Genomic DNA, 26,725 nt, shown 5'->3' with positions numbered 1-26,725 from the left:
AACAAAATGCTGCGACATTCCAACATGCATAGCATTATTTTTCTTGGTAGAGAGCTGGTTGCGGGCTCATTTTCTGAGGGAATATGTAAAGTTTTTATTAATACCAAATGTTGGGGTGGGTTCACACTGAGTAATTCTCGCGGATAAATTCCGCGGAATTCCGTCGGCTGTACGCGCGCACGGCTGCGTGCCTTTCCGCCAACTCCATAGACACCATTCTTTCCGCGGAATGCGGAATCCGCCTGTGCATGGAATGGTGTCTATGGCACGGGTGGAGAGGCACTCAGCGGCCGTGAGTGTGTACAGCCGACGGACTTCCGCGGAATTTATCCGCAAGAATTACTCGGTGTGAACCCACCCTAACAGATAAGACTTTTTTGATCTTTTTTTTCCAAAGGCAGAATAAATAGTTTTTTTGTGTTTTTTTTTTTTTTTTTTTTTTTTTTTTTTTTTTTTTACAGCATTCACTGCCTGGTCTAAATAATGGAATCTTTTTATAGCTTGGGTGGGTATATATAATTTTTTTTATTCGGGGGGGGGGGGGGCTTTGGTAGGATAGGGATTTTTTTTATTTTTTTTTTTAAATCACCCTTTTTTCACTTGTACCTCTAGTGTAAATTAACCCCTTCAGGAACAGGCAAATTTTTGCTTTTGCGCTTTTGTTTTTTCCTCGTGTTTAAAAGGCCAACCACTCCACGTCAGGAATGTATATATACATTCCAACTACATGTGAGTTTGAACATATATAGTTGTATGGCTGAAGGGGCTTAATCTGTATTACAATATGAAATTGCCACGTGTCCCAGGAGATTAACCCCTTAAGGACGGAGCAAATTTTAGTTTTTGCACTTTTGCCCGTTCCTCTTTTTGTTTAAAAGGCCATAGCACTTGCATTGTTTCACCTAAAGACCCACATGAGCCTTTATTTTTGCGCCACTAATTGTTCTCTGCAATGGCAGACTTAAATTTTAACTGTGAAAATAAAACACATTTTTTATTTTTATTTGGGGAGGTTGTGGTTTGTGTTTATACCGTTCACCGTTGGTAAAACTGACATGTCATCTATGTTCCTCAAGTCAGTACGATTACACCGGTATGTAACTTAATAACTTTTATTTTATTTGATGGCTTTTAAAAAATTTAAACCTTTTTAAAAATCAAGAAGTTCCTTAAAATTGTCCTATTGACGCATTTATCCTTTGTTCTATAGGGCTGTATAAGGTGTCATTATTTGTGCCATGATCTGTACTTTCTATCTGTACCTTGCTTGCGACTTGCGACTTTTTATTACAATTTTTCTGGATTTTATGTGCCAAAAAGATTCATCTCTGTGTATCAGAGGAGGTTGTAATGCTTTAAAGTGACACTGTCACCTCCTTTGTGCATTCTGACATCTCTACACAGGTGTAAAGGGTAAATTTAGCGTTTTTCATACCTTATTTCATATCATACGTCATGGTGTTTGTTCAAGTAAAAAGTGTCCTCTTTTTAACTGCAGATTGTATTAAGTGGGCGTGGCCTCGCGGGATTAGCGCACAGTTGGCCCCACCCCCTTGACGTCCATTGGTCAGCCGAAGGAAAGGGGGTGGGGTCTAGACCTTTCGGCCAGCCTGTTCCAATGGCTGGCGAGGAGGCGGGGGCCAACAGTGCCGTTGTGGGCGGGGCTATGTGGCGCTAATGCCGCGAGGCCACACCCACTTAATATAATCTGCAGTTGATAAAAGAACACTTTTTACTTGAACAAGCACCGTGACGTATGATATGAAATACGGTATGAAAAACGCTAAATTTACCCTTTACACCTGTGTAGAGATGTCAGAATGCACAAAGGGGATGACAGTGTCACTTTAAAGGGCTTGGTCACCCTTCTTGTTTGTTTGATTGGACAGCAGTGATGATAATGAGTCACCTACTCTATTCTGCGGCCCTCTTCAGTAGCTCTACCCTTCACCAGACCACATCCCCCTGTGCCACTAGACAGCTCCTCCATCCATACATCGCATCCTATGGAGGAACATCTGCTCCTCCTCCACTGTGCCTACGCCTTTTGCCTAAGCACAGTGGCATGCAACGCTACTGGTGTTTTTTTTTTAATGGCAGCTGTAATGTGTTTGTTTTTGTTTACTTTTTTGTTACATAACTGTTTCAAGGCTGAGTAGTATGGAAGGTAATTCATCATAGAAAATGAGGAATGTGAATCATTTTCTAGCGTTAAAAGAAATAGAAGTCTTTTGGTAAATTCTGACCAATATTCACTTGATGGAACTAAGAAGTTTCCAGCATCTGCTTCAAGCACTTGACGCTTTGCACTAAGGATGCATAGAGTGGGCTTGGGAGCCAAGCCCTTTCTATACCCAGTGTCAGGTCAGTAGCTCTGATGCCTATTATTTACCCACCCAGATGCTGCTGAACTTACTAGTCACCCATTATTTGCACTATCCTTTTTTATAACACATTGCCAGACCATTGTAGAAATAAAGCACTTAGCTCTTTAGCCTTTGTTTGACTCGCTTTTGGCTTAATGGTTAAATGTGTATCTCCGTAATGTCTAAATTTTGTCTATATATGTATCCTCGGCATTGTAAAGTGCTGCAAAATATGTTTGCAGTATATTAGTGTACAATATTATTATCAATAATGATAATAATAAAATCTAATGGTATTTTTTCCATACGTTGAACACTGAAATACATGTAATAAGCTTGGAACTGTTTAGGGTGTTCCTCATCTCCTTTAGGTTCACTATTGCCTTATAAAATCCTTCATTGCAGTTCTTTTTCTGCATTTATATCTGCTAGTATCTTTGTGCCATCTATCTTTATATGTGAATAGGACTTTTACTACATAACCTTGCACATCATATCTCAGATGTTCGTAGGTTTATTTAGTAGGACTGCTGTGTAATAGTTTTGTACTGTACCTGTTTTGTGCATTTTGTTTTTGAACTTCTACCATCATTTTTAACTAATAACATTAAAAGGTAAGTTCTAGACCTAATGTAGGTCCAAAAGTATTGTACGAACGGTATTACTGTCTTGAAAGTACACTGTACTAGACTGAGTGTCAGCCATAGTGTCCCCCCTTATAATAACAGCCAGTATTCCCATAACATAACATATAAGGGGACTTCTACAGGGGGGTTACAGTATGCAGCAGCATAGTTGCTGCCTCAAACACCAATAACATTTTCAGTTAAACAGTTTATTTAGGAGAGAAAAGAAAATTGAGATTTAAATCGAGAATTGTCCAATGTTTAAAAAAAATAATTATTTAGATTTTATATTTTGGTCAAATCGCCAAGCCCTAGCATTAATTATGCCTTTTGCTACAGAAAAATATCACAATTCTTGTGATTTTGAAGAAATCGCTGCAAAAATAGTGCTATTTTGGTGTGTGATAAAATAGCATCAAACTTGTGGAAAAAATGCATAATTAATGCTTATTAAACACCACATGTGCACATAGCCTCAGCCTTAAAAGAAAAAAAGGAACAGGCGCTTCATAGTGCATCTGTCCCAGAGGCACCCAAGGGAGCTAGAAAACATTTTATATTTTTGTCAGCTAAGCTAGCAATTGCACGAAGCTGGAAAACATCCAGTATCCCATTGGAACTGGTTAACTGGCTCTTTGCCAGTAATAAGTTTACCAGTCTACTTCAGGATTCCCAGGTAAATTTGTTGCCGCCTGACAAACCTGGATGACTTATCTAGGTACCTCATTGGACTCCTCTTTTTGGCTACCACTTTATGTCCTTTCCTGGCTTTCCCCTATCCCATGTGAATATTGTCTGTCAGACCTTCTAGTTTGTCACCTTGTTATCAGGAATATTACCCTGGCTAGATTTGATCCTATTTCTAATTCCAGTGCCTTTTCCTTACTGTCCTTAAGTAAATTGTTCAGCATATTCATTTCTTTCTTTCATTGTATTACTTGACCATTCAATACATAACTACTGCAAAGTTATATACCTTTTTTAATTCTTGTTAGGGAAAAAAGAAAACTCTTTGAAAGTAAATAAATGTACGCCTTTATTTTTTACCTCTTCAGCTAATGTCTGATGCTACCAGACCAATTGATCAAGAAAAGTTTTCTCCTGTTGTTCGAGATGTAAGTTCTCTGCCTTCTCACCTCTTTAATCTTCCATAATTCTCTACTTTGAAGATGTATGAATTATTTTTGTATTTTCTAAACCCAGGCAGTGATTGCAAGCAATGGCTCACTAACTCCTAGATACAAGTACATACAGAAGCTTAGGGAGAGCAGGTAAGAGTAATTCTATGACTTAGGGCCCTATTGCACGGGACGATTGTGCGAAAAATCATTATAGCGTTTAAATTTAAATGATGATCGTTCTGTGTAATTGCAGGCAATGGTCGAAAAATTGTTTATATGTCGTTGATTGTTGATGTAGATCTGAACCCAAAATTATCGTTAATCATTCGCTGTAATTCCACATTCAAGTTCCGCATTTTTTCACTAATTTCATTTATCGTTTGTCGTTAATTGTTAAAATCACTTTGTGTAATAGGACCCTAACACATGGGACTTGGGGGTAGTGTGTCTCCTTGATGAGAGCCAAACTGGCTTAATAAATGTACACACACCATGTTTGGTGGGAGTGCCTACATACCTGTAGGTTTGGATTAATATCTACCACTTCATCTATTTAGCTACTGCAGTTAGGCTATGTTCACATGCTGCATTTATTCGTCATTAATTATGCGTTTTTGTAATGGTAAAATAACAATATTTTGCCTTAATTTGGACGGAATTGCTGCAATTGCTATTTTACTATGCAGTAAATAGCATTAAAAATCGCTGCAAAAATGCTTAATTAATGCTTAACACCACATGTGAACATAGCCTCATGCCTAAGAGAAAAAAACGGAACAGGCGCTTCATAGTGCATCTCTCCCAGAGGCAAACAGGGGATACATTATGCAAAGTAGGTCATTTTCAGTAGATAAAGATCTTTCTTTACACTTCTACCTACTGAAAGTGGCTTCTTTTCATACCAGGAGACAGTTACCCATCTGTAAACAGCTGTTTCACGGTTCTTGCCCCTCCTTAGTACAGAGCAATGTAAACAACTCCTTATTTACAACTATCTAGCTTTTTTGTAATGGGGGAGGGATAATAACAGTGAATTCATCAGCAACTTGACGTCAGATTAACCCTCCTAGCATTAGAAAGAAGCAACAATGTTGTAAATAAGGACTTGTTTACATCAGCGGTCTGGAAGGAAGGGGGGAGGAGGGGGTTGAGAGCAGTGCTGGACTGAACAGGTCAGAGAGAAATTTCTATGTCTTCAGCAGGATTTAGTAGCTCCAAAGTGATGGAAGGAGACTGAATAGATAATGACATGTATGGAATGAAGCAGGGGGGATGATTCAGCATATATTTTACCTAACTGGATAACCCCTTTTAGAAGGCTTACTATCCCACCAGTGCCACATTAAAACCCTCTCACCTAAACTACCAGTACCTTGCTCTGCACTGACGATGGTCAGGAACCATTAGGTTTAGTGTATAATCCCAAGTCAGGTTTTAAGGCTCTATAAGGGTCCAACGTTAATTTGAAGGAAATCTATCACCAAAAGGCGGCACTGAGTAGCAAATTCTTTTTCTTTTGGGGTGAGCTACTTTATATATTTCATAAGTACTGTAAATAATACCAAGAAATTTAAATAAATTTGCAATAGTTTCAAACTTCTGATATGTCTGTCATTGTTTGCTGCTTAGTGTTCTCCACCTCTGCAGTGTCTCTCTGCAGCAGTGATTCCCCGCCCCCCAACAGTGCTCAGCCCCCGGCCATCCACAGTCACTGCAGCTATCCCTGCCCCTGTCTTTGTTTTTGCAGCCCACGGCCAGCCTCAGCCCCGTGTCCCTCAGCGATCAAAACATGTGACGTGTCTTGTCAAGAGTTTTTAAACCTGATAGGTAAAATTTATTGCCATATGGACACTTAGGTGATGGCTTTGCTTTGATTTGTATTGTGATGAGGTCAGTTATATTTTTATTTTTACTTAAGTTTTCTATGAAGCCTAATGTTTTCATATTATTTACTTGCCAGAGAGTATGCCCAGCTTATGACTGTGGGATCAAAGAAGAGGATTCTGGTGCTTGGATCTGGATATGTTTCAGAACCTGTCATAGGTTATCTCACAAGAGATCCTAATGTTGAAATTACTGCAGGTAATTATAAGCTTTTCAGATCATATTCTTATCTGGTATTTTATGAGACAATAAAGGGGTATGTCCTCCTTTAAACATTATTTTACAGTTTATACATAAAGGTAAGCTACTATTCAATTTAAATGGGCACTGAACAAAGTTTTGATCAGCAAGAAGAGAAGGGGGATTTGGAAGTCGGCACTCCAGGACGTAGTAGATTAAAATATAACTTTTATTCGTGCAATAAAATCCCATGGTGGGCACCACCGGACCTACGCGTTTCGCGCTACTGCGCTTAATCATGGTCTGAGACCTGGAGTGCTGACTTCCAAATCCCCCTTCTCCCTTCTCTCCTTGCTGAAGTCTAGCTCACGGCGTCTGGCCAACGCCCAGGAGTTCGAGCACCCGTCCCTGCATTTAATCTGTTGCTGCTGACTCAAGGACTAGTGAGCTGTATCTTGTTTTTCTTTTTTCATTTTTGCAAAAAGTTTTGATCAGTTTTGATCTTAGTGCCAAGACCCCCTTCGATTGCTAGATACATCGCTAAGAAGCGCACGCTCTCTCCCAGCTCTGTCAATTTATTTTCATGGAAAGTCTATGGGCAGCACTTTAAGTGACACGGTCACCCCCTATTTGCATTTTGACTGCTCTCCACAGGTGTAAAGGGTAAATGTTACAGCTTTCATTACTTATTTTATATTCTACCTCATGGTGCTTGTTCTGGTAAAAAGTCGTTTTTATCACCTGTGGATTGGTATATTCGGGTGGAGCCTCCGGCCTATGTGCCACATCTCTCCGCCCCTAGCACCACTTAGCCCCGCCTCCATCTGTGACACCATCGCCGCATATGCCCCACCCCCTCAGCAGCCATTGGAAGGGCCAGCCTAAAGCTCTAGGTCACACCCCCTAGATTGTCCCACACCAATGGCTGCTGAGGGGGCGGGGCCTATGTGGCAATGACATCACGGATGGGGGCGTGCTAAATGGCACTGGGGGTGGAGCAATGTGGCACATAGCCCGCGAGGCCCCTCCCACATATACCAATCCACAGGTGATAAAAACAACTTTTTACCAGAACAAGCACCATGAGGTGTGATATAAAATAAGTAATGAAAGCTGTAACATTTACTCTTTACACCTGTGGAGAGCAGTCAAAATGCAAATAGGGGGTGACAGTGTCACTTTAACCCCCATGCTTCTTTCTTCTTTTTATGTGTCTCTGTGACATATATCAAAAATTTTCTGAAGTGACAGGGGTACTTTAGGTAGCTTTAAAAAAACATACCATGTTTCCACGAAAATAAGACATCCTCTGAAAATAAGGCATAGTGGAGGTTTTACAGGATAGCTTAAAATAAGGCATCCCCTGAACGTAAGACCCCTGCCGCCACCCTCCACCACTATGCCGCTAAGGGGAGGGAGGTGGTGGGTTGTCTGGTTATGTGCTGGTTTGTGATGACATCCCCTAAAAACAATAAGAACACTCATCTTTGGGAGCAAAAATTAATACAAGACACTGTCTTTTTTCGGGGAAACACAGTAGTATTATTTCTTTCATGGAGTTATAGGCATCACAATGCGCAATCATCTAATTCTTAAAGGAGTTTTCTGGGAAAAATGGAACGGTAAACTGTCCACAGGATAGTCACTGACTGTTACCCACACTACACAGTGTGTAGTGGTGGTGATGTGTAACTGCAGCTCAGGTCCCGTTCACTGTGTAGTTCGGGCGCTGAACGGCTGATCAGCGTGGACAGCACCCCACTGAATGATCTGTTTTGTCCGGAAACCCCATTTAATCCCATTACAGGGAAGTTGGCCACTTGCTTTTCCTCCACAGATAACTTCACTTTTTTAGTTGTTGATTTATTGTTTACTATGTATGTAAAGTGCACAAAAGTAAAAGTGAAAGTAAACTTATTGTAAGAACTATATAAACTACAGAACTATTCATTGTACCAAATAGTTTTATGGGAGTAAAATGATTCCATACAAGTATTATAGTAGTGAACTAAGGTGCCTACAACTCAAAATCAATCCAGTAAAACAGCAAAATATGATTCTCAAATCTCCCAAACTGAGAAATTGTGGCGTTGGATTATCTAACAATGTTGACTTGATTAAAGGGGTTATCTGGAGATCTCTTAGGCGTTCCAGCTCCTCTGTCTGCCCATCCATGCTGATACTTCCACAGACCAGAGGGGGGGACAGGAGCATAATCATGCGAAACATGCACATACACAGGATGTCCAATAACTGCTTGATTACGCTGCGACATTGCTAAGATCGGACAGCTATTGATCACTGCCCTTATTATGCTTCTGCCCCCTCTTATCTGCGGTAGTGTCAGCATGGATGGATAGATGGAAAAAGTAGAGTGCCGGAGAGTAGAAAAGGTAGGACTTTTTTTCTTCTTTCCGGATATCCCCTTCAATAATATCTAGTATAGAGGGTATTGTACAATGTTGGGCAATAAAAATGTGGCATAGAATAGTTCTTCAAAGTACCCTTTTGGGTACAATTACTTAATTGTTCCATAGGAACACTCAGTAAGACACTCGTTAAGGCTGGCCATACACATTAGATGGCTGTGGCTGACAGCTATGTCTTCTAATGTCCCCACCCCATACGCATGAAAGAAAGGCTAGTACAGAGTAAAGTTAGGGTGCCTTTACACAGAGAGATTTATCTGACAGATTTTTGAAGCCAAAACAAGAAACCGACTATAAACAGGGAACAGGTCATAAAGGAAAAACTGAGGTTTCCCCTCTTTTGAAACCCATTCCTGGCTTTGGTTTTCAAAATCTTTCAGATAAATCTCTCTATGTAAAGGCGTTCTAAGTCTGGGTTTAGATTACTTTAATGTTTTTCAGATAGGCTAGGTTCACACTTCTGCTAGTTCTCTATTCAGAGCTATCATTGGGGAATCCGTTTGACACATCAGAACAGATCTGAATTGTTGAAGAATGAATACTAACAGATGCAGACAGATCCTAAGATATCCTATTGACTTCAATGGGGTTGATCAGGTTTCTGTCTGGTGTCTATTTATAATGCAGAATATGTGCAGAGAACAACTGCTTGCAAATATTTTTCCTAATTCCTATTCTGCAAAATAAAAAGAACTTGTGATAGAGAACTGTGACTAAGAGCCCTGGCAGAAGTGTGAACCTGGCTTTATTAGGAACAGAGTGATGAAAATATTGGGGTAACGGACCCGCTGCATACCAATCAGCAAAAGTGGGATGGATCCCATTGACTTTATACACACTGTATAGATATACGGGTCACCTTATGCTAATGTCACAAGAAGTACAAAATCACATTGTAAAAACTTAGTCGTTCAAGCAAGGACCAATATTTTTAGGCCATGACATAAGATGAATTTCAATGCATTTAATGTAAATGTGAACTATTAAGTTGTGGCTAAGGTAATACTTGGTTTTCCAGTGTCGATGATTAAAGATCAAGTGGATCATTTATCAAAGAAGTATAATAACACAACCCCACTGGAGATGGATGTCTTGAAGAGTGAAGAGAAATTGTCCTCCTTAGTGAAGAAACATGAGCTTGTTGTCAGGTTACTGTAACCATTTTACACTGTCCACTGTATTCAAGTTTTCCTAATCTTCTGGGAAAGTAATAACAGTTGGGTGTTCAAACCATGCTTATTGCCAGCTAGTTTAGTGACTTTAAAGGGATAGTGTCATCATAAAATGACCTATAGTTTTATGGTAAATATAAAATTAGTAGGGATTTTCTATTTTACTCTCTATATTATAAAACAATCCTGAAATCTTGTAGTTTTTTTATTATTTCATACAAAGCTTTGTCAGTTCAGTCAGATATTACTCTAGCTGTTCAGGAGCCCACTTCATAACTTCCACCATGTTTCAAAGGCTGAACATGGGTGTGGGTTTTAAAGGGGTTATCCAGCGCTACAAAAACATGGCCACTTTTCCCCCTCTCTTGTCTCCTGGTTGGGTGGGGTTTCAAACTCAGTTCCATTGAAGTAAATGGAGCTTAATTGCAAACAACACCTGAACTGGAGACAAGAGAGGGGGAAAAGTGGGCATGTTTTTGTAGCGCTGGATAACCCCTTTAACCCTAAAACTATTGTATTTGCCGATATGGAGACTCTCTTCCTTTGGAATGACCTCTGCAGAGGTCACAAAGCATGCTAAAAAACCTTCACCATACAAAGAAAAGGCTTGAGATGTTAATTTTGCCTCTGTCCAAGGGGCTTGCTGTAAAAGCCCCTACAATAATATATTAAAAGTTTTATAAAAATTACAATCAGAAAATAAACCCCAAAAAAGAAAGAATGTTTCAGTATCTGGCTCGGTTCAGTAACTTTGCCACGTTCTGTTATTGTTTTATTAGTTTTAGACCATTCAAGGAAAAAAAAAATAAAATATATATATATATATATATATATATATATATATATATATATATATATATATATATATATGTATATAATTTTTTTTCCTACTGATAATTTGTTGTCAGTTTTTGCTGGTATAACTTTGGAATTGTTGCTGTTTTGTTTGCACAACAAACCCTTTATTGAAGTGATTTCATGTTTGTTAGCCAGATTGTGTGTGTATTGCCCCTCTTCACTCTTCAGCAATTTCTCAGTGCTCTTGTCACTTACTCCTGTGTTTTGTTTCACACTATTCAGTTTACTGCCTTATTCTGCGCATCCATTAGTGGCAAAGCAATGCATCAAGAATAAGGTGAACCTGGTAACTGCTAGTTACTTGACACCATCCATGAAGGAACTCCAGCAAAGGTAGAGTATGTTTCTGTTTTTTTATCCTAAGGCAGTTATTGTAAAGTAAATCAAACATTTACACAACAAAAACAACATTGCACATAGACTTGCTCTTCAAATATGACTTTCCTGCATTAGGAATATGATTCTGTATGGACCCTGTTGTGTTTTTTTTAGGGATGGTCCGAACCCTCCGAGGTTCGGGTTCGTATGAACCCCAACACTCGGCATCAGATTCCCGCTGTCTGCCCGCTCCGTGGAGCGGGTGGATACAGCGGGAAGACCGCCTGGAAAACTGGGATATGGCTATGGCTGTATCCCAGTTTTCCAGGCGGTCCTCCCGCTGGATCCGGGAATCATTACCGACAGCGGGAATCATTACCGAGAGTTCGGGTTCGTACGAACCCGAACCGAACTCGGTTCGGACCATCCCTAGTTTTTTTGTTTTTTTTTTTTTAAAAAAAGTTCTCTCATCTTGACTTTTTGGCTATAAAAATTTGTTTTGTCATGTGAAGATTTGTCTCATACTCTATTTTCCTTGTGTTGCCTACCTTATCAGTAGGTAAGTATCCATACTTGTGCCTAGAACAGTGCTTATTGCCTCATTTGATCTGGCATAGTAATCTGCTATTCATGGATGTTCTTGTCTTACCCATTACTTTTTTTGTTGCCTATTCATGCTGTATATAAAGATAAATTCTAACCGGCTTACATGTTGCCTTTGGCTGGGTTCACACACTGCAAAACTGCACACGGTTTACTGCATATTTCAGGTAAAGGTGAAGCACCTGTTTTTAGGTGCTTTAGCTCCTCTTGCCTGCACATCTACCCTATAGGCAGTAATGTGAACCTAGCCTTATAGTTCTTCTGCAGCATGTTCTGCTTGTCAGTTGCTCATTTCTACAGTTTCAGGGTCTTGTCAGTCTGATTTCCTTGATGCTGCTTAAGGCTGGTGACAGCATGGAGTTCTGGATTATGTACTGTGCTAGTGCAGTTTAAAAAGCTTTTCATTATCACAATCAGAACCCTGGAACTCTGTATATTCCTTTTTAATTTATCATGCGAACACAACAGGAAATAATTTTTGTCATAATTTCTGGTAACTTTTGTTTGTGGTGTAAAAGAATTTTTGTATAATGTGTAAATCTTGAATATACCTTTGAGCACCTACGGAGAGACCTCTGATTATTTCTAAATGTCGCTTGCATAAAAGATGTATTAATATGCAGCAGGAAGTTATATGTACTTGTATTTCTTCATAGTGTGGAAGATGCTGGGATAACAATTGTCGGAGAAATGGGTTTGGATCCAGGTCTTGACCATATGTTGGCTATGGAATGCTTTGATAAAGCTAAAGATGTTGGAGCAAAGGTACGTATTAGGATACATAACACTTAGGCTTCTTCTTCTGGTTATTCAGAGGGGGCATACACACACGCAGTGAGGTTTCAAGAGGCTTCTCATCCAAGGCCTAATAGAGGAATATGTTAGTCTATTAGTAAATTGTTTGCCAGTGTCACTTGAGCATAGAAATAAAAAAAATTCAGCTTTTTCCTTGAGGTACTGACAGACACCTGTGGTAGAAGTGTGGTGTGCTGTGTCTGCTGATATACTTTCTTGTTTTCTGCAGGTGGAATCCTACATATCTTTTTGCGGAGGTCTTCCAGCCCCTGAGTGTTCTGACAACCCACTGAGATATAAGTTCAGCTGGAGCCCTCTGGCTGTTCTCTTCAACACAATACAACCTGCCACATATTTAAAGAATGGAGAGGTAACATATATTTCTACATATGCTTGTAATATTTATTTTTAGATCTTCAAAAGGACCCATCATCTTATGATTTTGTACAGTCAGTGAAAGAAAATAATGTACCCAGATAGAAATGTTGGTCTGCTGCAAAACTCACCGTGCAGTTATGTCTCAGCCAGATATGTAATCAATTACAGGTTCTGGTTAGACTATGAGCCTTGCCACTAGAGGGCTTAAAAATGTCCATGCTTCCCTTAAAAATAAGAGGCTACTTTTAGGTAGCGTTCCTCTTGGCAAGAGATTATTGACTGCTAGACGTGATGAGATAAGAATGTGTATGCATCCTCCACCTATGTATGTGTATGTATGCAGTAGACAAGTGTGGCCATTGTAACATGAAAGCCTGTACCTCTGTGTCCTGCTGTATAAGCATGAGGTCAGGAAAGGCGTTACACCTATCCAGATATGCCAGGGCCCACTAAGGGAAGAAGTATTAATTGCTGTCTGTCATGCATTTGCATCCCTTGTAGCTTTTTCCTCCATAAGGCACTGCTGTATATTGCACCCTGCTTGGGACTTCAGGGCCACAATGCCTGTCTGATACATTTGAACAAAAAAACAAATATGGTATATGAACATGCCTTTAGTGCCTTTGCATTATTACTGTTGTACCATATTCTGGATGAGTTTAGACATGGTAGGCTCCAATGGGCCTATTGCTTGAAGGCTCACATAGACCTGGATGTCTGTAGTTTCCATTTTCCTAGCTGATTTTTTGCTCCGTCCTCTGTATAGTGGTGTGACAGTGCTACTGCAGCCTCTTTGGTAGGAGCTAAGGCTGCATTAACACTTTGCTACCAATACATGGAGTTCACAGCCAACTATTTCTGTCTCTGTGCTCTGCGTAGTACAGACACCGAAAAGCTGATAGTCTGAAAAGCCATTGTGCTATTTTACTGAAAAATACATTGGAGATAAGTACTAATAAAGTATTCTCAAAATAAGGAACGTAGAGCCTTTTCAGCTTTTGCCTAATGTGTCATAATATCAGCAAATATTTAGTTTATGCCATTTGGTTTGGAATATGCTATAATAAAATTAGCATTAGCATTAGCACAAGTGAAAGAGGCTTATCCCTGGACAGTAATATTTGCTGTGGCCGTTTGCTATATGTTGTCTTAAGCCCCTCACATAGCTTGTCATTTATGTTCTATCTGTTCTCTTCTTAGGTTGTTAATATTGCTGCTGGGGGCGCACTACTTGAGTCTGTTACAGACATGGACTGGTTCCCTGGCTTGAATTTAGAAGGCTTCCCTAACAGGGATAGTACAAAATATGCTGAACCCTATGGGATTCAGTCAGCGCATACCTTAATGAGAGGAACACTGAGATATAAGGTAAGGTATTAGGTAATCCATATTGTGCTGGAATCACACATGGGGCAGATGTACTATTACAAATGTTCAAGAATTCTGGCGAAGTTAGTGTCTCATGTATTATGAGTTTTGGGCACACATAGAAATTAGACAGTATTTGTAAATCTGGGCCATTGCGTATTCGTTGCAGAGTCTGATACAGTATGATGTAAATTAAAAGCTTACATACACAGAGATTACAGCTGCTGTGAGATAATGCTAAAACATAGCATTAATGCAATTAAAAAAAAGGGAATTCCATCCTACAAAGTCCAGTAAAAAAAATATGATGCCAGGAGAGCTGACAGTGTTTAAATCTTAACAGGGCTTCACCGACACAGCTGTAACTTCTAATCTAAAGATGTGCCATATTTAGCATGAGTTTGTGTGAAAGTGTAAACTAAGAGCATGCAGTCTGAGAAAGCTCCAGGCTTTTTCTGCTCAGGCTTAGTAAACACCATTGGTGAACCTTGCTACCTTTGATTGCAGTCAATGCATTTTGTTTCTTCCAGGGATTTGCTAAAGCAATGAGTGGGTTTGTGAAAATGGGATTAATAAATGCTGATCCATGCCCGTTGCTAACTATAGATGCACCACCAATAACATGGGTAAGTGAGCATTCCAGGAAACCTTGTGACTTTTTGTATTGTGGATGAATACATGAAGTCAGGTAATGTATATCATGTAAACTGTATCTTGTAAATGTTTAATGTGCCACAATCAAACAAATGCTATTCTGGGCTATAATAATTTTTTGTTTAACCCCTTAGCGCCCCATGACGTACCTGGTAAGTCATGGTGCCGCGGGGGGTGTTCAGAGCGGGGTCCCGCCGGGACCCCGCTCTGAACGGCACCGATCCCGGCTGCAATATGCAGCCGGGCAGTGCCTCTATTAGCCGGCGCGGGACCCGTTGCCGCTCCGGCTAATTAAGCACTTCAATGCAGCTGTCAAACCTGACAGCTGCATTGAAGTGCTTTGTACTGCACGTCCCCGGTGTCTAGTGGCACGGATCTCCCCCCCCCCGTTCTTCTGGCCGGCCCGGGTCTCATTGTCGGAATGACGCTGATCCCGGCTCGGCAATAGATTGCTATGGCCTGCAGCAGGCCATAGCAATCTATCACCGATTACAATGATCTTTGCTGTGTATATACACAGCATTGATCTCTATGAGAGATCAGTGCTGTCTATATACAAGTCCCCCAGGGGGGCTTCTAGTTTATGTAAAAAAAAAAGTAAAAATATGTTTTAATTAATAAAAAAATCCCCTCCCCTAATAAAAGTCCAAATCTTCCCCCTTTTCCCATTTTATAAATATAAATTAATAAATAAACAAATAAATAAACATATTTGGTATCGCCGCGTGCGTAATCGCCCGAACTATTAATTAATCACATTCCTGATCTCGCGCGGTAAACAGCGTCAGCGCAAAAAAATTCCAAAGTGCAAAATTGCGCATTTTTGGTCGCATCAAATCCAGAAAATTTTTTATAAAAAGCGATCAAAAAGTCGTATATGCGCAATCAAGGTACCAATATAAAGAACGCATCATGGCGCAAAAAATGACACCTGACACAGCCCCATAGACCAAAGAATAAAAGCGCTATAAGCCTGGGAATGGAGCTATTTTAAGGAACATATATTTGTTAACAATGGTTTGAATTTTTTACAGGCCATCACATAATATAAAAGTTAGACATGTTACATATTATTGTAATCGTAACAACTTGAGGAACATGCATAACAAGTCAGTTTTACCATAGGGCCAACGGCGTAAATGCAAAACTCCCCGAAATCAAAACAAATTCGTTTTTTTTTTTTCAATTTGACAGCGCAAATGATTTTTTTCCGGTTTCGCAGCATATTTTATGGAAAAATAATGCCTGTCATTACAAAGTACAATTGGTTTCGCAAAAAATAAGCGCTCATATAAGTCTCTAGGTGAAAAAATGCAAGCGCTATGGACTTTTAAACATAAAATGGAAAAAGCAAAAGCGCAAAAATGAAAATTGGCTTTGACCTTAAGGGGTTAAGGTGGGATCAGTAACATATTTTAATAGTTCAGACGATTCTGTATGCTGCAGTACCAAATATGTTTGGAAACTCAAATACCACCATCACTATTGGCCTTGACATTTAAATGGTTAAATGACTGACATCAGCAGTGTATTTCTGTTGTACATAGCAAGAGACACCCAGTCTATATGGCTTGTGTTCAGCTCCTGAGCCCACTCCATACACCCTCCCCTGCCTAGCCTGTGAATTAACATGGGGCAGTCAGTTGGGGGTTAAATGTACTTGAGGGTAAGCAAATGTTGATGTGTTTTCCTGGAGGCTCTTTCTTTTACTTATATTGCTTTATTTTTGTAGTGTTTGCCATTGCCATGTCAAGGAGCTTTATAGTAATTTCATAAACTTTTCCATAAACTTACAATAGATGAAGATATAGAGTATAGATAAAGATAAAGGCCATCTTTGCAATCGATGGCAATAATGCTTAAAGCGAATGTACTACATGTAATTCACTACATGAATAGACTGGCTAAAGTCACTCTCCCCTCCTCCAGGCTGTGCCGCCTGCTCTGTGGTGAGTCTATCCATAAGATGGCCGACATGGAGGAGCATGTGACCATGCCTCACTCCCAGTGATCTCCATAGGCATATATAGGCTCAGTGGATGACACAAGGGGAGTGGCATGGTCACATGCTCCTTAATGTCAGCCATCTTATGCACAGACTCGCCGCAGAGCCGGGCAGCACAGCCTGGAGGAGGGGATTCTGATTTTAGCTCTATGAGGTACACAGGGAGCTGCTGTCAGAATATACAGTGAGTAAAGTTACTAATACTGTACACTGAAGTATTTTACTATAATATGACCAACCCCTTTAATGGTTAAAGCGTAACTGTCATTTCAGGTTAATTTTTTTTTAAAACATTAAATATCAACAGTACAAGCGATTTTAAGAAACTCTGTAATAGGTTTTATAAACCAAAAGAGTTTCCTTCTGTAGTGAAAAAGCAATCTCCCAGCCTCCCCCGTCACATCAGATGAAGCAGGATTTCTGTGTCCATTATGTGGCTATGGAGAGGGGAAGGGCTGTTAGGAGTGACTGAGCACGGAGCAGTCTTGCAAAGCACAACACCCTGCAATCTTCTCTCAGTAAGTTCATAGATAAGCACTGACCTTTCTGACCCCAGAATCCAGCGTTTTAGGTGCCCAGAGAGTCTACAAACAGCTGACATTAATGTCACCTTTTCCTGCTCCCTCATCTCTCTCGGCCCCTCCCCCCTTCATAGGCTTACAATGGAGAGAGCAGAGCCCCTCTTCACTGGCTTCTCTGTAATGAAGACGTGTTTGCCTGATAATGCACAGATAAGAAGTCAGAGGGAGAGGCTGGGAGATTGCTTCTTGAGTACAGAAGGAGGCTTTTTTGGCTGATAAAACCTATTACAGAGTTTCTTAAAATCGTTTATACTACTGATTTTTGCAATAAAAAAAAAATATGACAGTTACGCTTTAATTATATTGTTTATGAATGTTAACGGCAATGCCTAAAATGTATCTGCATTCTCTAATATGTAGAAGGAGCTCCTTTGCTATCTTCTGAATGTTCCAGCTACAACCAGTGTGGACAACGTTAAAGAAGCTGTGTACAATAAAGTAGGAAAAAGTGACAGCAACATGGAGGCGTTCCAGTGGTAAGAGCTGTACTTTCACAATCTCTTTCTGAACAATGGGGGAGATTTATCAAACATGGTGTAAAGTGAAACCGGCTCAGTTGCCCCTAGCAACCAGATTCCACCTTTCATTTTCCAAAGAATCTGTGAGGAATGACAGGTGGAATCTGATTGGTTGCTAAGGGCAACTGAGCTGGTTTCACATTAAACCAATTTGATAAATCTTACCCAATGTGTCTATTTGAAGATTAAATCATGGGGATTTAACCATAGTGAGGTAGTTGCAGGTAGCACATAATCTGTAGTGACTTATAACTATTTTATTTTACAGTTTTTCTAATCTTTGTTGTTATGGAATCTTCTAAATAATAGCAGAAACTTCAAAGACCTTTTCATAGTACATTACATAATACAAATAAACTATAAATCATGAGCCAATTACATATAAAATGTGATCAGAGAGCACCCAGAAATTGGTTAAAACCAAAGCGATTACAATCAGAAAGGGTCGCAAAGACCAACAATAGAGACCGTAACAAACAGAAGACACTATAAGACAGGACACAAAAGGGAGGGAAGATAATCTGTAGTGGTAGCATTATATAGTAGAGTGGGGAGGCTGGACAGAAAAGCATTTACTAAAAAAAACAGATTGCCTCAAATGTTTGTAGACAAGGGCCACAAGTTTCTAATTGATCATATAATAGTTTAGCTGACAACAAACTTGTAAGAGGTCTGAAGTTCTATCCAGGCTTTGAAAGTAAAGCTAATTTATTTCTGCTGTTTATGAGGAACCGCATGAATAGAGAGATTTAGTTAAGTTTCTTAGAGGTTATCTTCAATGAGAAATGTGTAATGGAGTGAATTCAGGACCAAAACTCAAAAACAATTGGGCCGTCCCACCAAATGTAGTGGAAATCACCAGGAGCCATACAGCCCCTGCAGCTAACTGGGGAGTAGACAGGATTAGCACCAAATACTAAAGTCCAAGTCATTCCAGAGGTCCCCTGGGAATCGGAACACTTGGAAAGCAGAACATCCTATACAAGGCAAAAAGAATCGGTGACACATTCATTAGTCTTTGGTTCAGCATATCGTATAGCAATTATCGGCCAAATCAGGATTAGCCAACGAGCGAGCAGACTTTGATTGCTCAACTTAAAACCTGTCAAAGAACATGGATTCTCCTGAAAAAAACAACAACATGATAACTTGGGAAGAATCTCTCCACTCCACCTTTCCGATAAGCGACTGGCAGATAGCGTTTAAATGGGCATTAAAATCGGTTATTAGTACCCCACAAAGGGAAAACGTTTTAAAGGTCCATTTGCTTTGGTATCATACCCCATCCAAATTTACCCCTCAGTATCGAATAAGTGTTGGCGTAGATGTGGTTGCCATGGAGATCTCCTGCACATCCTATGGGGATGTCCGATGCTTAGATTATTTTGGTCACAGATCACTGATATCATCTTCTCTCTTCTGGGAGCGAAAATAGCCCTAACACCCGTGTTGGCGCTGTTATACCTAGGTGTGGACACAATACCTTATAAAGCCAGATATGTTATATGCAAACTCCTCACAGTGGCTAGGATGGCAATTACTAGAAAATGGAAATCTTGTAGCCCTCCCATAGAAGCAGAAACACTCCATGACATGCACAGGATATACTCATTGGAACGTCATATAGCATTTGGACGAGATACTATCACTTCCTTCGACGCTCAATGGGCAGTTTGGGTATCAAGCCCAAATCACTCCGAACCCCCTGCTTACTAGGGTAGCACACAGTCCTAGTGAACTTAGTTTTCACTTGTTAACCGTTTGGTGCTGGAGGACTGGACAAACAGTGGTCATAAATGCTCTATATACGGATAAATATACTAATGTACTCACCTACTGTCTGCATGTTGGTGTGTTACGTCGATATGTTGTTCGACTTGTTTTACCCTGTTAAACTGTAGGAGCATGTACCCCAGTTTACTAACTATTATATTCGACTTCCGCCCTTTTTGAGGAATAGCCACAAGGCCGCATTACTCAACTGGATGAACATTTTCGTTGCGAACCACTTAAAATGAACATTAGTAGTCGGCTGGACTGTTTTTCCGCCCTTGCTTCATACTTGCTATACTGATTGACCATTGTTCATGTCTACCTACATTGCTTTCCTTTATTGTTGTATGTTATAAAAATTGAAAAAACTGTGTCAATATAATAAAATTGAACCGTTAAAACCTGTCAAAATGCTCAAAAGGTTGTGTTGTGTTTTGTCTGAACAGGTTTGGATTACTAAGTGATGAACCAGTGCCTGTAGCCGATTCCATTGTTGGAGCTTTAGCTAAACATTTGGAGATAATGCTTTCTTTTGGTAGGTCTGACTTTAATAAAATCTGTGATCAGTTGTCTGAGGAATGCCACCATTGTGTTTGGCTGCATGTTTTTACACTTTAACAATCAGTTGTTTTTTTCAGTGTTGTCAGGAGGTACAGTCCTAGAAAGAAATCTATTCACTGCAAAGCTGAATAGACATGAGATGGCTTACCTCTAACCATAAAGAACAATTTAATAAATGAGAGCTGATGAATTCCTGTCGTTACCAACACAACATAACATCTGCTACTTCCAAGTTGTTGTTCAGTCCACTAACATCTGCTATTTTTATCTTTTCAGGTCCAGGAGAGCGTGATATGATTGTAATGAGAAATGATGTTGGCATCAGGCATCCATCTGGACATCTAGAGTCCAAAAATATTAGCTTGGTTGTGTATGGAGAGGTTAATGGCTACTCTGCTATGGCAAAAACCGTGGGATACCCAACAGCTATCTCTGCCAAAATGGTTCTGGATGGTGGGTAGTACACTGTGTATGCTCAAAATTAAGGAAAAAAAAACATAAGCATCTATTTTGGTATACAACTCAATATGCAACAACCCACAATTCCTGTTGTAAATGAGCCAGAATTCTGGTGTGTAAATTGTGCCACATTATTAACAGCAATTTTTAGATACTTTCCCATTGGGTCCTGCATCCTGAGCACACCAAAATACTGCTACACCATCCTGGCTTGTAGTAAGACAACAAATAGTCTAAACCTAGACTAAACACCAGGGGGGAGATCTATTAAGGATGCGCTCCTGGCACAAATTCTTGCCATCACCCTGGCCCATGCCAGCCGTACCCCCCACACACACACACACACATACACACAAACTCGCCTAAAAGGGTTCTCAAGGGGCATTCAGCCCAAACTAATGCCTAGCTTATATACAGGCATGAGTCTTGCAGCAGCCTTTGTATAGGCGATAAGGTGTATACAAACAATAATTCTGATGACTTATTACAATTCCTATATAATACTTTTCAGGGTTTGTGCTGGATTACAAAAACATAGTTGCTTTGTTCCAGTAATGGCACTACACATGCCTGCAGGTTGTATCTGGTATTACAGTAAAATAAGAAAGCCATCTCACCTCGGGTGCATGGATCCGCACTTGACTTGTGCATTGCAGTCCAATATAGTAAACATGATCCGGCAATCCAGTAAAATGATTCTCTTCGTTCCAAATCCAAGTTAAAATACAGGCAATTCACACCATGATGCAGCACACCACAGGGGTACACGTGACGCATTTCGAACGCAACTGTACTCTTGATGACTGGTCAGTGATATAGAAGATAGTCTGGCGTAATCTTTTAGTAAAATCTTTAAAATTTATTTATTTTTCTTCTTAAAGGTGAGTTCACACGTTCCGCTACCGATTTCACACTGCAAATTCTGCAGCAAAATCTGCTGCAATATGTGGTACAGTTATTCCCTGGGGCCCCTGCATTCTTGCTTCTTCGGCTCCCTGGTCACAGATGGTGCTCAGCCAATCAGTGTGCTGTCCGGCTGCTAAACAGTGATTGGCCATCAGTGACCAGGCAGCTGGAGAACGCAGCCAGGTAATGTATGAGCTTATTCCAATGCCCAACACTAAATTAAATAATAAGGCAGAGGGGCTTCATTCAGAATGCAGGGGAACTTGCAGTGTGAAATCTACTGCAGATGTGGTACGTACATGTACAGGATCCGCTACAGATTTGAAGCTGCAGATTTTATACTGTGTTCAACCATTAAGTCACAATGATATCTGCAGCATCAAATCCACAGCTTCAGATTTGAGCCACGTGTGAACATACCCTAAAAGGCAATATATGTGTATGTGTGTATATATATTTGGTTGTTACACTGCTTATGAGTATCAAGGTAGGCTAGATCAAATCATAGTGCCAGCATTCCTTCCAAGCTTAAAATGGTAGTACACATTGTCAAGCATCTGGAAAAAGGATGGATTAGCTACATATCTATCTATCTATCTATCTATCTATCTATCTATCTATCTATCTATCTATCTATCTATCTATCTATCTATCTATCCATCTATGTGAATACCCTGTAGTGTTTTGTATGTAGCTACCCCATCCAGATGTTTGACAATGTGTACTACCATTTTAAGCTTGTAAAGAACATTGGCACTCTGATTTGGTCTTCTGATATAGCTGACCCTGATACCCACAAGCAGTGTAACAACCAAATGGCTACAATGTACCCTGCAATTCTTGTACAAGTACACTTTAAGTATGTGTTTAGTAATTTTTATTTTTTCCTTAGGTGAAATTGAAAGTAAAGGCTTGGTGATTCCACTGACCAAGAATATCTATGGACCAATTTTACAGAGAGTTACAGAAGAAGGCATTTTCTATAACATCAAGAGTACATTTTCACTTTAATTGCTGCAAAGAAATATGTACCATATGTAGTGCACTGGATTACTCTTCATCTGTGTTTTGTGTGGATGATAATCCTCAAGAAATACATTAAAAGGGTCAAAATCTAAAAAAACAAAAACACGATTATACTATGTGATAGCACTGTAAGCTATGAAGAAACTAGAGGATGATTTACGTCTCTGTGTATATAATACACTGTGCCTCATTTATTAAATCTGCCCTTATTGCCCACAGCACTCATAGTACAGCCTAGAAAGAAAAGTTGTACTCTGGTTGCAATAGGGAACAACAACAGCAGCATTTTCACTTATGGAAAAGAGACTGTGGGGAATTCTGAATCCCCATGCTGCACAGGAATGACCAAAATGCTTTCATGTGACAAATATGACTTTAATTATATAAATGTAGGGAACTTTTCATTTGTTCTGTAATCAAAGAGATACTTAAAGCTAAAGATTACTAGTGTAACTAAAGAAAAAAAAAAGAATTCTTGTACATCACTCAGCAAGGACCAGGAACATGAATGGTGACTGATCTTCAAGTTTCCATGTGTGACCCCAGTCCAGGTCCTGTCTCGACTAAAAAATTGAAGACTATGGATCACTGTGCTATTTCTGCTGACTACACAAAGATGCAAAGTTGAAACCTTCAGCTACCTCCACAGAGAAGTCCCCCTTACACCTATGTCAAGACTTTAATTTGACCCTTGCTCTAGTCTTTATTCCTAATATAGAGTATTGATAATATAGTTTTGCAGAGGAACATTAAGATTAGAGATGAGCGAACCTTGAGCATGCTCGAGTCCATCCGAACCTGAACTTTCGGCATTTGATTAGCGGTGGCTGCTGAAGTTGGATAAAGCCCTAAGACTATGTGGAAATCATGGATATAGTCATTGGCTGTATCCATGTTTTCCAGACAACCTTAGAGCTTTATCCCAGTTCAGCAGCCGCAGCTAATCAAATACCGAACGTTCGGGTTCGGATCGACTCAAACCCGAACCCGGTTCGCTCATCTCTAATTAAGATGTTTTGTCATATATGCAATATGAAATTATTTTCTCATCAAAGGCAATTGGTATAATCCTAGCCCACCATCTCTGCTGCAGTAATGTTGTTGGCATCATTCTGTCCTCAGTGTAAGCCACTTTTAGGCTTTATTGACACAGCTGTATTTCTTATTAGTATTTGTAAATTAAAAAAAAAAAAAAACAGGAATATAGACTGATTTGGACCTACATTTCCTTTTGGCTTAAAATACTGATACCAAATAATGTTGTATGAATTAGGCCTTTACATCATTACAACAATTTGGTATCTTTTAATATTTGATGATTGCATTGATCAGCCATTCATACCAATATAAATATATATATATATATATATATATATATATATATATATATATATATATATATATATATTATAATATATGTGTGTGTGTGTGTTTGCTATATCTGTATACACATCTGTATACAATATTTGTAGAGCTTTGAATATTTTTTAATGTAAACTGAATTATGGCAATATCCCTACTCTATGCTGCTGTGAGAACACCCTACCAGATGCACATTTACATTGTGGGCTCAGTGCAACTTAGTACAATGGTTATCTGTAAAATTAACCATGAGGAGGAAGGTAACTATATATAGGTGATATGCTAAAGTGTGAATTGTGGTTTTTATAGGGTAATATTTGTGCATGTCTGCACACATTTTTCAGAAATACAACATGCAGAAAGGGAATTTTATGTGTCTGTGTTTTTTTTCTTTTTTACTATAGAATATGATACAGCGTCCAAGTGTAGGTTTGCCACACCATTGTAGAGGACTACGGCACTAGAGCTGCTAACTAACCGCTATTCTTGTCAAAATGTTTTTTTTTTTTTTTTAATCATTCACTTTAAATTTATTATAAATTTAATGTTAATTTATGCAGTGAATAATTTCAATACATTGTCTTTCAATTTTAGGCCATGGGGTATGAACATCAGCCATTGTTTGACATGACTGTGTCAAACAATGGCCATTGTCTTATATGTTCACCCGGTTGATACTGCAGTATCGGGCAGATGAACATCATTTGATTATAATTGGAATGCGGGCACATTAGGGTGTGCCCGCACTCCAATTTGTCATGGACCACAGTGTAAAGTATGGCCAGGAGCCGTACTTTACACTGTGTGCAAAGCCTACTTTGTACAGCCGCTGTTTACTGAACAGCAACCATACAAAATAGACCTGTCAATTATTTTGTGCAGCCGCAGAGAACCACGGCTGTAGTGTATACAGGGTGTATACACTACGCCGTGGTTCCATGCAATGCAATTAAGTATTGCTGTTAAACAACGGCCGTTGTTTAACAGCCAAATACAGTGTGTTAACATGGCCTTAGAATGTATCATTGTACCACCTACAAGTTGCTGTCGGGGGAAAAAAAAATACTTGTGTGCTGTGTTATAGACAGAGGAGTTTGGTAGGTGGAAGTTATTTGCATAGGCCCCTTCATTTAGGTGAATGGTGGGGTCACTGTGGTTGTACTTGCTCCTGGTTTAGCTGTATGTTCTATCTTGTTAGGAGTTAAAAGCACAACAGCAAACAGTAGTACGGCTAAAACCATGAGCGTAAATGGGAATGTACTGTACCATACAAGTGTCTCTGACGTTTAAAAAGAGGCATGTCAAAAGTTTTAATTATTTGGGGTCAGTGACACTTAAATTAAAAATGCACAGGCTTAACAATGGCTGAAAATGGAAATTCAGTGTCATTGTGTGTATTTTTGATACAGCTTTATGAACAGTTGACATTGTATCACAGTATGGTCCAGTTACAGTGGTCTTTACTGGGCCATTATAACTTAAAACCACATTCAACATAAAATGCTGCAGAAACAGAAAGACCTATCCAGCGTCAAACCCTTGTATTAAGGGGAATCTGTCACCAAATTTATGCTGCCCTTCCTGAGGGCAGCATGAACCTGTTGCCTAGGACCCTGAGTAGGATGCGGTTTTCTTTATTCATGCCATCATTCTGATATAATCCTTGTTTATCATTGCGGACTACTGAGAGAGTGCATGCTCAGTAGTCCGCGATATTTATGATTTGCAACTCGTCCCACCTGGCCACCAGTGATACACAGTATTGACAAAAAACTGTCAATTAGAAATGAGCAAGTTAACTGTACATACTAAGTGAATCACTTTGTGTGCCACTCTGTGCTGCTTCTCCCTGGATGCCTGAAAAAGCTAGATCCAGTCCTGGGAGAGGTTTCACATAGCTGCTTATCAGCCTGCTGCCTTTGAAGTCTAACTAAATGATTTGCTTAGGGTCCATTTACACAGATTATCTGCCAAAGATTTGAAGCCAAAGCCAGGAATGGATTTGAAAAGAGGAGAAATCTCAGGCATTCCTTATGACCTGTTCTGTTTGTTTTCTGTTTCTGGCTTTGGCTTTAAATCTTCGGCAGATAATCTTTCTGTGTAAATGGACCTTTAGTCTGCACTGTTAATTTGCTCATCTCTACTGCCAAACCCTGGGGGGTGGGGGACAGTCTGGAGCCACTGCTCACAAATATCGAGGACTGCTGAGCACATACTCGCTCGTTAGTCTGCAGTGTTTAATAGGGATTATTATAGATACCAGGTTTAGTCAGTGCAATTAAATTTTTTTTTGTTAGTGTATTTACTGTAAAGGACCCTGAAGAAGATCCTCTCCTCAAGATACAGAGATATATAGCTTTCAGCTTCTATTTCTGGCTTTGTAACAACTTTATCTGTATTAGTTAATTAGCTAATTTACTTATGGTATTTATTTTGGGGGCTTCAGATTTCTCTAGTTTTCTGTAAAACTCGTGGTCTCAGGTTAGTGTTTTCAACCTACAATGATCACCCAGGAACAGACAATAATGTGATTTGAGAATCAGAGCAAAGATAGTTCTGATCTGATTACTGTAAATCTACTGTACAGTCTGGACAAGTGCATTTATTTAGTTGCAGCTGAGTTCTCATGCTATGCTAAAAGCTGTCTCAGAAAAGCATGTAAATATTTCCCGAGCTTCTCTGCTGAGCGCTCCATGCTGTTTCTGTGATGCATCTCACGGTCTCTGGTAAAATGCACTTACACTGCTCCTAGATGATTTGAAAGCCTCAATTAAAATAAGCA

The 26,725-nt window shown here is 39.6% G+C and overlaps 1 protein-coding gene across 1 annotated transcript in view; it reads left to right on the top strand.

Annotated features, from left to right (window-relative positions):
• Positions 1-23,422, top strand: part of AASS (aminoadipate-semialdehyde synthase) — a 68,406-nt gene extending 44,984 nt beyond the window's left edge. Inside the window, exons 12-24 of the mRNA XM_069976589.1 lie at positions 4,048-4,107; positions 4,196-4,263; positions 6,074-6,195; positions 9,625-9,754; positions 10,859-10,969; positions 12,214-12,322; positions 12,582-12,722; positions 13,931-14,098; positions 14,629-14,724; positions 17,699-17,814; positions 20,076-20,164; positions 20,467-20,643; positions 22,448-23,422. Coding sequence (XP_069832690.1) covers positions 4,048-4,107; positions 4,196-4,263; positions 6,074-6,195; positions 9,625-9,754; positions 10,859-10,969; positions 12,214-12,322; positions 12,582-12,722; positions 13,931-14,098; positions 14,629-14,724; positions 17,699-17,814; positions 20,076-20,164; positions 20,467-20,643; positions 22,448-22,566 — 1,506 coding nt within the window. The 3' untranslated portion in view covers positions 22,567-23,422. The remainder of the gene's footprint in view (positions 1-4,047; positions 4,108-4,195; positions 4,264-6,073; positions 6,196-9,624; positions 9,755-10,858; positions 10,970-12,213; positions 12,323-12,581; positions 12,723-13,930; positions 14,099-14,628; positions 14,725-17,698; positions 17,815-20,075; positions 20,165-20,466; positions 20,644-22,447) is intronic.
• Positions 23,423-26,725: the final 3,303 nt, after the last annotated feature.

The sequence above is a fragment of the Dendropsophus ebraccatus genome, chromosome 1 (genome assembly GCF_027789765.1).
Source record: "Dendropsophus ebraccatus isolate aDenEbr1 chromosome 1, aDenEbr1.pat, whole genome shotgun sequence".
NCBI classification, from domain to species: Eukaryota; Metazoa; Chordata; class Amphibia; order Anura; family Hylidae; genus Dendropsophus; species Dendropsophus ebraccatus.
This window is presented reverse-complemented; position numbering and strand designations above follow the sequence as displayed.